The 13,472-nt window shown below is 43.1% G+C and overlaps 2 protein-coding genes across 2 annotated transcripts; one reads left to right on the forward strand and one right to left on the reverse strand.

The window, feature by feature from the left end:
* Nucleotides 1–7,133: 7,133 nt before the first annotated feature.
* zf30C (zinc finger protein 30C) lies at nt 7,134–11,054 on the forward strand. Its single transcript, XM_020944830.2, has 4 exons — nt 7,134–7,498; nt 8,354–8,736; nt 8,800–10,172; nt 10,240–11,054. The coding sequence occupies exons 1-4, from the start codon at nt 7,495–7,497 to the stop codon at nt 10,814–10,816; spliced, it is 2,337 nt and encodes a 778-aa protein (XP_020800489.1). The 5' UTR covers nt 7,134–7,494; the 3' UTR covers nt 10,817–11,054.
* A 1,393-nt stretch (nt 11,055–12,447) lies between these two features.
* On the reverse strand, nt 12,448–13,462 carry Taf11 (TATA-box binding protein associated factor 11). Its single transcript, XM_020944846.2, has 2 exons — nt 12,922–13,462; nt 12,448–12,854 (listed from the first exon to the last, which is right to left on the reverse strand). The coding sequence occupies exons 1-2, from the start codon at nt 13,182–13,184 to the stop codon at nt 12,533–12,535; spliced, it is 585 nt and encodes a 194-aa protein (XP_020800505.1). The 5' UTR covers nt 13,185–13,462; the 3' UTR covers nt 12,448–12,532.
* Between the last annotated feature and the right edge of the window lie 10 nt (nt 13,463–13,472).

Below are 13,472 nucleotides of genomic sequence, written 5' to 3' on the forward strand. Positions count from 1 at the left end.
AATTTGGCGCTGACAATCGTTTCCGCAAATATTAGCCGAGTAAAACAAATGCTCATCCGGCGGCGGGCCATTCCGGTTAATCATTTCCCGGGCTTATCAAGTGCGGATCACACATGTCGTATACGCAATTAGCAGTGAGTGGGAGTGAGCAGGGAAATCGCTGTCTTTTAAATGAAACAAACAATTCCCCCGAAAAACTCACTGGGCCCATTATGCCGATTGTTGTTATTGCCGTCGTTGTTGTTGTCTTGTTTAATGCATTTTTCTGCCTTCATGTGGCGAGGAGGAAGTAAATATTGCGCATACGCCACGTTGTGAGCACGCAATGCTGCATAGCATGTTTGGCACGTTCAAGGAGCGGGGCCAAAGGAGAGATGGCAGGATATATAAAGAGAGAAGAGAGATGGACACAGTGGTAGCAGGATGAAGGGGATTTTATTTATTAATTTCAAGGGATTTTTGGGCAAGAATATGTGCTGAAATTCAACTTAAACAAATCATTTTACTTGTTGTGTATATTTTTGCTTACCTTTAAAGTCTCCTTAAATGTTAAATTCCCTTTATTTATTAGATACTCTGATTTTTCTCTTGAATATTTATTTACTTTCCAGCTCTTGAGGTCTTGTTGTTGTTGTTTCACTGTTCTGGGCCAAGTAGAAGAAACCGCATTTACTGGCCACTTAAAAGAGAGAACTCCCATGTGGCCTGCCTTCATCCAGTTCTTTCCCTTTCCCTCCCCCCCTAAAGAACCCCTTTGGGGATTCGCAAAAACTATGCAAAAGACTGAAGGAAAACCCCGCGAGCGCCTTCCCCTTATCAGGCCATAAAAAGCTGTATAGAATGTTGCAATCAGTTAATTTAAGTGCAGGCCAAGCCAACACGAACAAAAAGAAAAGCGAAAAAAGAAGGAGAATGGATGAGGGAAGGCAACGGCGAAAAAGAAAAATGGAAATTTCAATGCGCAAACATATGAACATGTGTATTTATATACATATATATGAGTGCGTGTGCGTGTGTGTGCGTCTAAACAAACACGCACAGTGAGCCACGCACAGTGGGTCAAGTTCCATTTCGAGTGGCGGATTCGTCCCCCGAAACCGAAACGGTATTCGCAATGGACATAGGCCCAGGAAAAGCCGGAGGGAAAGTGGCTGGCCATGGCAGTGCTGGGCGAGGGGGGGTGTGGGAATTTTCCTCGACCCGAGGCACACTCGCACACACACTATACACACTATACACACACACACACAGAGAGAAGCAAAGCACAAGTGGCTACTAATGCAAATAATTTACAAGTAGCAAATGTGGGCGGCAAACGCCAGCAGCAGAATCAGCAGGAGCAGCAGCCAACGTCAGCAGAGACACAGAAAGGACAAAACAAAAACTGGGGGAAAAACGAAACGAAAAAAAAGAAATATATATATATAAAGTAAGGGAAAACACACACAAAATAAACGACAGACGACGACGTCGAGGCAAAATGTCGTCAACAAAAAGAAAAATATAACAAGTGAAGCGGGCTAGCATGGACCAGAGCTTAGGATACCCTTGCGAGGTCCTGCATACAAGTATGTGAAGCTGTGACAATGTTAACACAATTTCGATATTAGATGGATAATTTTATTAAAAGGCCATTTTCCAGAATTTATTCAATTATCTTTGAAATGGTGAGAGTTATTTAAATTAGCATCGATCTCTGGGTTCCACGCTTACTCTGCTTAAGGATTCTGTTGGGTTCAATAAAATTAGCAAACTAAAAGATATACATACATCATACATCATCATTAAATAATTTTAATTATTGTAGCTCTAATTAATTATATATATATTTATATTTAAATTTCAGGCCCTCCTATTTATCCTGCATTTTATTACTTAGATTCCATATCCAGGACTTAAGTATAATATATCCCCATGACAAATTCCTTCCTATAAGTTTGTTATCCTGCGGAATAGGGTATAAAAAGTAACAGCGGTAGCAACAGAAGGCAACGAACAGTGGAAAGACGAAAGGCGAAGGAATGGAGGGAACAAAGGGAAGTGAAAGGAAGAGCAAGGCTAAGGGGCACCAACGTAGGAAAGATCCAAGAGAGAGAGAGAGAGCGAGTGAGGTGGAGGCGACGAGCGGAAGAGAGGGTCGAGTAAAAAGGACATTATGCGTCTTTTCACATTTGAGAAAAGGACAAATTTGTAAGGACAAGTGTAAGTGAAGGAAACCGAAACAAACACACAGACACACTAGCACACTCGCACTCTCGCAAATACCAATCCACACACACACACACACATACACACTCACAGGACAACGACGACGACAACGACGAGTGCCGCAACTGTTTTCGGTGCCCCACCCACTCCGCCGCCCGCCGCCCTCTTTGCTGAGAGAAAATCAATGCCAGTCCATGAATCAAGATCAGGTTTTCAGAACGAATTAGGAGGCCTTTTCGGGAAAGCCATTAGATTGAAAATGTTATTGGTTTTCTGCAAGTCCTGGATTTTCCTCAAAATAAAGGACTCAATGAATGTGATGTCCAGTTTTCAATTCAAATGCAGTTTAAATATAGTTTACCAAACAGGTGAGAAACGTTGCTCATGGCATTGAAATTGTATTCGAGTTCAAGGTTTATCCTTAAAAATGAACATTTTATTCAAGATGAGTCTAATTTAAATTCTGTGAATCCTAGAGAGATTCTAAATTTCCATAGAAACTCTTGCAAATGTATTAAACAAATAGCAAAATTGATAGTGATTTCTAAAGGCTTTTAAACAGAATTTTTGTCTGATTTAAATTGATCCCATTGTGGCTTAAAGTTTCCCCAAACGAGTTCGGGGAAATCAAAGAGAATATTTATTTATTTCCATTGGTTTCCTGTTTTCAATATGCATTTGCATATTGAATTGAAATCTGTTTCAGAATTTAAGTGCCATTTATCTCGGAATCAATAATCCCCAGAGAGAACTTAGCTCCAGCTTTCTGTGAATTTATTTATTATTTCTTGGTCCGGGAAAATCAAATTAATATGTACATAATGACATGAAGTCCAAGAACCATAGTAATTGATAAATGCTTATCTTATACATGAATTTTAAATATTCACTTAATTCATTTAATTTAAATACCATAAAATGGATGAAAAGCTTTTATTTAATTCCCCTAACTACAGAATCTGCTATTAATCTATACGTAGAAAACGATACAAAAAGAAAACTAGACACCGGAAAACTAATTTTTGGCTGACTGACTTTTCACAACTCTCGCGGTAAATGGATGGCTCTTAGGGGGCGGCGGGGGTGTTAGGGATTGAAGGAAACTAAAACTAAATTCCTGCGGACCAGCTCCTACGAGGGGTAAGGGGAACCCCAGGCAGGCATGAGGTGGCATCGTCGCTGGCGTTGGCGCGTGGAGGTAATTGAAGTGACGTTTATGAATGTCATCCGTCAAGCACTCAAGGACATTTACATACAAACACGCACACATTGACACCGCCACACACACATATACATACATACTCACTCACGCACACATAGTCGCCGTTGTGGGGCTTTCGGTTTGCCTGACAGATGCGAGCTTACACAGATTTTCTTGTGTTTTTATACCCATTGGAATCAATTCTTATTGGGGTTATATCAGTGATTAGTGATCAGTGATAAATTTACATATTTTTTTTAAAGCAAGCATTAATAAATATAACAAATTTAATGAGTACTTTTTAAGTAAAGCATATTTGGACCACATATGTATGTCTCTTAACCTTGTTTCCTTCTCTTATTTCGACTTGAAACCATTTCTTTTTTGTATTTAAGTAAAATCAACAACTTTCAAGCTTCTCATACATATTTCCAAGACAAAATAAATAAATAAATCTGAGCAGCAGGTAACTTTTAGTCCCCATATTCCAGCTGGGAGCTTTGCTCGCTGATATTTGCTTTTTTCCGCGTTTTATGTAGACAAACTCGCACACAGCGGCGACTGTTCGGGGGGAGAAGGACGCTTGGCGAACCAATACAGCCGCACGATGTGGAGGATGTGAGTGCAGGACATGTGTGTGTGTGTGGGTGTACTCGTATATATGTGTGTGTGTGAGACAATTTAAAAATAAATACAAGAAACTAGCGCAGAACGTGACGGAGGCGGCGGAGGGTATGGCGCCCCCCAGTGGGCTGTGGATGGTGCAGGACCTCCAGCGAGGGTAGGATGATAGATTGAGAGTGAGCCCGCAGCCGAAGTCCGCACTTACAGCTCCCGAGGAGAGAAAGGGCTCTGAGATATGGGCCCCGGACTCAGTGTGCGAATCCACCAGAATCGCCAGCTTGTATAAATTGACAAAGGTCTTTCCGTGGCCATATATCACTTGCCTTGTTTGTGGCGCTGATGAGTCGAGATTTGTTTATGCACATGTCCTTTTTATCGCCGGGCAAGTATCTACGCCATCTAGTCCCCAGCTCGATATCCTTTCATCTCCATAGCCTTTGCGCCGCTTGAATTAGTTGGTTTGCTTTCATAATTTGACAGCGGCGGCATCCCCAGAACCATATATCATTCAGAGTTGATAAGATGGATTCCATTTAGTGCTGACGTATCCTTACAGTTTATATAATTTAACAATTTATTTTCGTTAAAGTACCCTTGCAGGGTATTATAATTTTGGTCTGAAACATGTAAAGCAGTGAAGGAGTCATTTCCGACCCTAAAAATCGTATATATTCTTGATCAGCGTCAAAAGCTGAATTGATCTAGCCATGTCTGGTAAAACTAATTTTAATAAGGGGTTACATCATTTAAATTTGCAAAAATTCGAGGAAATCACAATTTTTGTATGTATGAAATTTAGTATGCAGATTTATTAACCTAATAAAAACTAACATAGGATAGCTTTCCGTATTAAAATTAAAGCATTTTTCGCTTAGTTTTGAGTATTTGAAGTTGATTTTTTTTTTATTGTATCATATGTCCCGTTAATCCGTGGAAAATCTACTGCGTCCTTGCTTCTGAGGTACCTTTGTTTGGGCTGCAACGGAAGTAAGTTCAGAATGTTAGCTGGAACTCATATACTAGGTCCCGAACTCATCGCCTAACCCATGCATAGGCAATTCTGCATTTTCTCGAGCCTCCTGCGAACACCCCCCTATATATAGTATAGTACTATCGTTGGTGTATATATGTGTGTCGTGGCAGCCCACTTGGCTTGTCTACTAATTAAAATGCATGCAATAACCTGAAGCCTTTGTTGCCACATTCTCGTGGCTGTTGTTGTTTTTGTTGGCGGCGAGGCTGTTGCTGCTGCTGCTGCCGCTGATGTTGCCGCTGTTGTGTGTTGCGTAGAAGGACGCAGCAGCAACGTTGACAATTTGCACAAAGTGCTTAGGAGGCCAGGACAGATGCAGAAACTTTTCCTAAGGTTAGATACATACATATATAGAATCCGCAAAAAATCCCACCCACCTGACACGCGGTGGTATTAAGCCAGCTTTAAGGGGCATATAGTAACGTCTATTGATAGACCCGTCCATGCCGAAAGCCAAGTTTCATTTTTAATTGTCTATCGAAGGGGGCTATTTATAAAACAAAAGATTCCGAAATGTCCTTGTTCGGTAATCTCAACGGAGGAGGACGACAAGCCCTGAAAGAGCCATAGGTCGTGTTGGTAGCAAACGGGGGGATTCCCCCACACACAGTCTCTGTCTGTGTGTGTGTATGTATATGCATTTTTAATGAAATTTGCCGACGATTTGCGCTCGAAAGCAATTTGAAAGCCCAAACCCAAACAAAAAAAAAAAAAAACCCAGCCAGCAACAGTTGCAACTGCAACAGCAGCTACATATAGCCGCCTCACGTGTGTGGCTTACGAAAAATTAATGCAAATTTGCATAATAAACAAACACAATAAACGGGTGGGATGGCCAGGACACGAGGCAGAAATCCTTGCATGACTAAACCAAAGTTCAGAACTCTAGTCGGGCAGAATTGATTAAGTTGTTGGTGTAACTTTTGTTGATATTGCTGGAACAACAACCATTATTTTGCCTCAACTTTAACATTTCGGTTGAACATTTTTAAATCGGAATTTACTATGGAATATCTTTTTGTTTTGGGATAGTGGAAGTTGCCACAAGGCAAGGTGCGGTAATAAAATGATAAATAAATAATAATAGTAACAGGAATGAATATTCCAATAAAATCGGTCCTCAAAGTTTATTATTTCTACTATAATGGTAAATTTAACATTATTTTAAACTGTAAGATAATGTTTTGCTCTAATACTAATTATTATTTAAGTGTTATGCCCATTCAGCAGCAGTTTAAAATGCTTTTTAACTACATCTGCCGGATATTGTTTGAAATCCTCGCTTCTTTGATGACTACCTTGGCTATAAATAGATTTTTCACACGACTGCTATCAATGTTCAATCAAAGTGTGCATCTCCTTTCAACACTGACCTTCTACACATTTGTTTGCTCATATATGTTTGCAAATAAACAACTTTTTCCCTGGCATTCCGGCAATCCTTGCACCCACACACACAGCCTTTGACGTCACTTTCGGCAGGTCGTCGTGTGTGTGTGTGTGTGTGTGTTGTGGGTTGGAGGTCTAAATTGCCGGCACAGAATTGTAATCAGCTTTGAGCCCAATAAACTGCATGAGTGTAAATTTCCTGAATGTAATCGCCCCCAAATCAAAATAGAGTATCCAGTGGCCTTCGAGGGCTTAGATGGGGCAATTGGGGGTAGAGAATGGGGGATGAGGATGAGGATAGGGATTGGCGTGCACATTGCAAAGGTCGGAAAAGCGCAGAGCCAGAGCCAAGCTAAGTAAGAACAAATCCCAGATTAGGATTTTAAATCGGATTCCATCTCATCCCATACTCATCTAGGCAATGGATAGACAAACTAAAGTAATACATTATTATTAATTAATCTAGTTACCAAATGCTTTGTGTCTGTAAAATACTTAAGCTGTGAATTTTTTAAACTAATGAATGGAAATCAAATCCACATTTACCAAGCAGGTAATGTATTTAAATTTGAATTCAAATTCCAGCGCCAACTAATGCCGAATGCAACCCTGGCCACTGCTCTCTCTCCCTGTGCAGTGAGAGAAAAAACGCCATCTTTGGAACGACGCTCACGAACCAGTTCCGAAGCCAAAGTGAACGCTGCCACCAGGGCTGCGTTGCCACCCTCGAGCTGCACAAAGAAAAATAATTTACTCGCCAGCAGCGCATTGACGTTTTTTCATTTTTTAAAGTGTACTTAAGAGTTGTTAATATTTTTCGCAGTGCTCAACCGACCACAACAAACAATAATAACCGAATAAGTGTGGGTGAAAATGCAGCGAGCTGCAATCGGCGCAACGCAGAGTGGAATCCAGCACCCAAAATCAGGCGAAGCCATCATTAGCGAGACATTTGTCTGACCCCAGCGGTGTCTGAGCATCGGAGAGTCGGAGAGAGCAGAGCAGAGAACCCAAGGAAGCGCCATTCGACCGAGCCGAAATGGGTAGGTGTATGTAGTAGGTGTAGTGTGTCGTCGCTGTGTATTGGGCGAGGGGCACTGGCGTGGGTGCGGGTTGGGGGGCCGGACCGAGTCCGGGGTACAGCCAAATGCAGCGACCACTAGGAGAACTCTCGGTACGATGCGCGCACTTCCAAGCCGCTGTCCTGCTACCTGCCCCTGCCACTGCCGCCCCCTCCTCCACAACCTTTTTCCACTTCGCACACCACGAACGCAATGCGACCAGGGATGGACGAGCAGAGTAGCTAATCGTTTGGTGGGGAGAGATACACATATCGGATGGGAGGAACCAGAACAAAGGGCTTGCAACCGATAGTTGAAGTTGCAACTTGCAACTTTCTCAAGGTTGAATTGCAAATAGTTTTATTTGTTATCAGAAATCAGCATAAATAATGGAGGTTTTAAGTTAACAGGGAGAAGCATTGAGACTTAAGGGTGACATGCACCAGTGGGAACTTTAAAGAACCAGATATTCTCTATTAAATACAATAATATCTACAATATTTTTTATTTTAACGCTTAATCAAGGCACATACATATAACAAAAAAAGTGTGTCTTATTAGAATAAATACCTTTGAAAATAAATCCATGATTAGGGTTAATAACTAACAATAATCAGATAATATTTTCTTTCAAATACTTTATTCAATGGAAATTGTATTAATTTGACTATTTCAAGTTCTGTGAAATCCTTAAATTAAAAAATATCAGCGAACAAGTGCATCCCAAGCGGCGGCTTAGCGAGTGCCCCAGCCCTGGTTAACGCATACAAACCCAAACCAACCGAAAATCGAATTTGCATTTGTTTACATTCACCTTTCCCTCATACATATACACAGCCTCAGATTCGATGGCCCCCAGCAGCAGCAGTGCGGCGGCCGCTGCTGCAGCCACCAAATTGCTGGTGGAGATCACCACCGACGGCATACCCAAGCTGCACTGCCCGGTGTGCAACAAGGCGCTGGTCTCATTGGCCGGCTATGTGAAGCACGTCAAGAAGCACCAGCCGCCGGGCGGCTTCGAGTGCCGCAGCTGCGACGCCCGATTTTGCCACGAGGAGGAGTTAACCAAGCATGCCAAGGATGAACATGGGGAAACCGCCTCAGTCGCTGGCCAAGAACGCAAGCCCTTTGTCTGCGAGAAGTGCGGGGCGGAGTACAAGTACCAGGAGGCATATCGACGCCACTGCAGGACCAAGTGTGGTGAGGAAAAGCCGCCGAAGGTAAGTAAATCGCCACAAATAAATAAAAATCTTGAGATAAACTCGATTTTCGTTCCCGTTCAGGAGGAGACCCGACCCGTGGAGTGCAGTTCCTGCTACACGCGCTTCTCCTGCTTTGCCAGTCTGACCAAGCACCGGCGCAGTCGCCCCGAAACCTGTGGCCAGCCAGAGTACGATGTGCCTGGCGAGTCGGAGGGGAAGAAGCGGAAAGCTTACCGCAAGAAGGGAAGGAAGAGGGACTCCGATGATGAGACCACCTCTGACGAGTCGGAGGAGGAAACTGACGATGACATTCCACTGGCCAGCCGGCTGAAGACGAAGCTCAAACAAGAGAGCCAGTTCTCGGACTCGGGTGACGAGTGTCCCGACTTCGAGCCCAACAACAGCGAGGACGAGGCGGATTCCTCTGGATTTAAGCTGCCACCACCGGCCATGGTCAAGGTTGAGGCCTTTGACGAGGAGGACTTTGAGTACCAGGACGCCAGCATGTATGTGAAGACGGAGAGCACGGATATCTTCAGCAACGAGAAGGACAAGCTCCTGGATGTGCTGCTAAACGAGGGCGATGGCCTGAAGCCCTTCGAGAGCTTGAAAGTGGAGCAAGGAGCCGGCATCCTAGACGAGATTGCGGCCGTGCCGCTGGTGGAGGTAGCCGAGGAGGATGTTCTGTCTCTTAGAGGTCCACGCAAGGATGAGGTAGTAAAGCGGAAGCGAGGCAGGCCGCCAAAGGAGAAGATTCCGGTTATCAAGCGAAAGTATCGCAAGCGCAACGCACCGAGGTCGCCCTCGCCTGAGGATTCATCCGGAACCCCGAAACGCGTAGCCAAGATAAGCAAAAAGGAGCTGAAGGAACGCCTTAAGATGATCAACAAGATGGAAAAGTCCTGGAAGTGTCCACATTGCGTCAAGATCTACCACATTCGCAAACCATATGAGAAGCATTTGCGCGACGACCACAAACTCAACGAGCAGGAGATGAAGGAGATATTCAAAGACGTAGACGTGCATGCCAAGCTGGATGAAGAAGTATTCAAGTGCAACATTTGCAGCAAGATATATCTGGTCGAGAAGCGCCTAGTCACCCATATGAAGGTGCACGGCGAGGACGGCAAACTGACCTTCAAGTGTCCGTGCTACTGCAACCTGTTCTTCGCCACCAAGGAGCAGGCCACGGAACACGCCCGGGCGCAGCACAAGGAGCTTCTCTACTGCGAGAAGTGCGACAAGTACATGACCGGCCACGACAGCCTCAAAAACCACGAACGCAATTTCCACTCGAAGAAGGAGCCGCGCAGCCAGCAGCGCAACCTCATCTGCGACAAGTGCGGCAAGAAGTTCACCGGACGCACCTCACTCTCTGACCATGTGCGTTCCGACTGCGGCCGCCTGCCGCTCTACGGCTGCACCGTTTGCGGCAAGCATTTGTCCACAGCTGGGTATGTTTATCTGTTTGTACATCAGGGAAATATTCCAGATTTAATACATTTCCTCTCTCTTCTTTAGCATTCTCAAGACGCACATGCTCTTGCACAAAGCAGACACTCCCTACCAGTGCGACAAGTGTGGCAAGACATTCAAGGTGAAGGCCCAATACAAGTCGCATCTGAAGACGCGGCACACCGACTACAAGCCCTACAAGTGTCACCTCTGCCCCAAGGAGTATCCATACAGGGAGAGCCTGCTCACCCACATGACCGTGCATACGGGCATCAAGCGTTTCCTGTGCAATAACTGCGGCAAGCGCTTCACCTGCATCTCCAACCTGCAGGCTCATCGCAAGGTGCATGCCGACACTTGCGGTCAGCTGCCGTTGAATGCCAAGGCCACCCAGTACATGGGCGTGCAGCGAGGCAAGCTCTTGATGGGCGCCAAGCCCGAGGCAGGCATGGAGTATGAAGAGACCAAGACACTGATCGCACAGGACGTGATTGACCGGGACATGCCTATGGCCCAGGAGCTGAACTTCCCATCTGACGGCTCGGCACCGCTGGCCACTGTGCCGCTAAATTATGCCTCCTCACACCTGGTGCCCCACATCGTGCTCCAGACCATGCAGGCCGAGGCACGGCGACTGGAGTAACTTCGGAACACATTCACTTAGAGGTCCCATTCAATAATGATGCTTTTTGTAAACGGATGCGTATTCTACTTGTACAACATATGGGATGTAACTACATATAATATCTACTTAATGACTGGATTAATTAAATAACATTGAACGATAAATGTATGCTACATAAAATTGATGTAGTTAAAGGTTTAGCGCCATACGGACCTGTCAACACACATTTAAGAAAATAAATTTCCTTATAAAAATATTATCTTGCGTTTTGGCAAGGCATTTTAAAAATATTTGGGTTTTGTGGAGCTTGATCCCAATACCGACCTGAAATATATTAATAGAAATCTTTTAATTCAACCACAAAACATTGAAACTCCAGTTTTTTATACCCTTGCAGGGTATTATAATTTCAGTCAGAAGTTTGCAACGCAGTGAAGGAGGCACCTCCGACTATATAAAGTATATATATTCTTGATCAGGATCAACAGCCGAGTCGATCTAACCATGTCCGTCTGTCCGTCTGTCCGTCTGTCCGTCTGTCCGTCTGTCCGTCTGTCCGTCTGTCCGTTTCTACGCAAACTAGTCTCTCAGTTTTGGAGCTATCTGAATGAAACTTTGCAGTTAGTCTTCTATATACTCTCACTCGTATATATGTCGGAACGGGCCGGATCGGACGACTATATCATATAGCTGTCATAGGAATGATCGGAAAAGTTTTACAAAAAAAATTATACAATTTTTAGTTTTCAACAGAATTTGATCAAATTTGAGATATAGCCATTTCATATTATTGTACAATTTTGTGTAAAATTTTATGAAAATCGGACGACTATATCATATAGCTCCCATAGGAACGATCGAGAAATTAATTCAATTAAAAAGTATAACATTTTCAGTTTTCAACAGATTTTCATCAAATTTGAGATATAGCCGTTTCATATTATTCTACAATTTTGTGTAAAATTTTATGAAAATCGGACTAATATATCATATAGCTCCCATAGGAACGATCGAGAAATTTGAGAGGAATGAGAATGGCGGTGGCTGTTGTCGGAAGACTGACAATCGCGGTGGCGATAACATTTTTAGTTTTCAACAGAATTTAATCAAATTTGAAATATAGCCATTTCATATTATTCTAAAATTTTGTGTAAAATTTTATGAAAATTGGACGACTATATCATATAGCTCCCATAGGAACGATCGAGAAATTAATACAATTAAATTTATAACTTTTTTAGTTTTCAGCTGATTTTCATCAAATTTGAGGTATAGCCATTTTATATAAGTCTAAAATTTTGTGGAAAATTTCATAAAAATCGGACGACTATATCATATAGGTGCCATACAAACGATCGTTTGATGTAGAGGAAAAATGCAAATCTGTGAATGTAAAACTGCAAATATAATATGTATAGGTGAATGAAATGAAAGCAGGTATTACTTCATTGTTTTTTAACACAAGTATATATAATTTATATTGTATGGATTCCTATTCATAGAAGTTCTATCTGCAAGGGTATATAAACTTCGGCGTGCCGAAGTTAGCTTCCTTTCTTGTTTTTAAATCCATTTATTCAGATTAACTTAATAATCTATTTAAAGAAAGTAAAAAAACCAGCATATTTTCAAGAAGAGGTAGAGAACACTTTTTTTCTTAAAATTAAACATTACTTTTATTCATACATATATTGCCTAACGTTATTAAAAACTAGATTTCCTCCATGCTTGGCCTCAGTTCAGTCTAAAATAAGGTTGCTGATAGCGACCAATCGGCATCCGATCCTTGGTCCTCAGTCGGCGCACAGCCTCACGGATAAATTTGGGCTGCAAGGCGCCGGATTCCCCTTGAGCCTCCATCACATCGAGAGCCTCCTCCACAACTTCGCCAACGAAAACTTTGGCTATGCCCGACATGGCTATAACGACATTCTGGGACACAGAGCAGCCGGTTATGGTCTGCATCAGTCGTTTGACAGCGGCCTTTGGAAAGGCGGAGCGTCGGTACATCTCGTAGCGGTCCAACTGCTCCTCCGTGAAGTTGGACACCAGAACTCTACATTGAAGAGAGGCAAGTCGATTAGGAATCACGAAATGTTTGTATTATATTTATTGCCACTCACTGCATTCGCTCGCGCTCTTCCTCCTCCAGCTCCTTCTTGGTCTTGAGCTTCTTGTGTGCTGGTTCCCCGGAGTCGCCATCACCATCCGTGTTCTTGCCGTCCCCATCCACATCTTTGACGTCCCGCTCCGCATCATTGGCCGTATCCGAGGTCTCGCTGTCTTTTCGATCGCCAGTGCTCGTGTGGAAGAACTTAAGGTCGACATCGTCGCTGTCGCTGAGGGAGTTGCTCTTCTGTTGCGTTGGAAAAAGGATTTCGTCCATTTGGGATGGATAGTATTTTTAAACAAAATATAAAAGTAAGACCGCACCGAGTTTGTTTGGAAATACCATTTATATACAAGTTTATATAAAAATGAAATATGAAATAGAAAACTCGTAAAGAAGAATTGAAGGCATAAGTGAAGCTTGTTATTATAATAGTGGTTCAATAATTATGTTAATAAGGTTTAAGGCTTTTTAAAAATTGTTAACAAAATGAACCAGGGCTGGTGACTTATTACACTTTAAATCGTGTTACGCAGCCCTGGGACAGTACTCATGAACTAGTTC

This window comes from Drosophila serrata, unplaced genomic scaffold (assembly GCF_035046125.1).
Source record: "Drosophila serrata isolate PLE 108 unplaced genomic scaffold, ASM3504612v1 contig_240, whole genome shotgun sequence".
In the NCBI taxonomy this organism is placed as follows: domain Eukaryota; kingdom Metazoa; phylum Arthropoda; class Insecta; order Diptera; family Drosophilidae; genus Drosophila; species Drosophila serrata.

Excerpts from the sequence above, each read along its gene's own strand:
- zf30C (XM_020944830.2), top strand. Across the intron at positions 8,737-8,799 it reads GTGAGGAAAAGCCGCCGAAG|GAGGAGACCCGACCCGTGGA; the intron begins GTAAGTAAATCG and ends GTTCCCGTTCAG. Across the intron at positions 10,173-10,239 it reads AAGCATTTGTCCACAGCTGG|CATTCTCAAGACGCACATGC; the intron begins GTATGTTTATCT and ends TCTCTTCTTTAG.
- Taf11 (XM_020944846.2), bottom strand. The coding sequence starts at position 13,184 with ATGGACGAAATCCTTTTTCCAACGCAACAGAAGAGCAACTCCCTCAGC. Across the intron at positions 12,855-12,921 it reads GAAGAGCGCGAGCGAATGCA|AGTTCTGGTGTCCAACTTCA; the intron begins GTGAGTGGCAAT and ends TCTTCAATGTAG.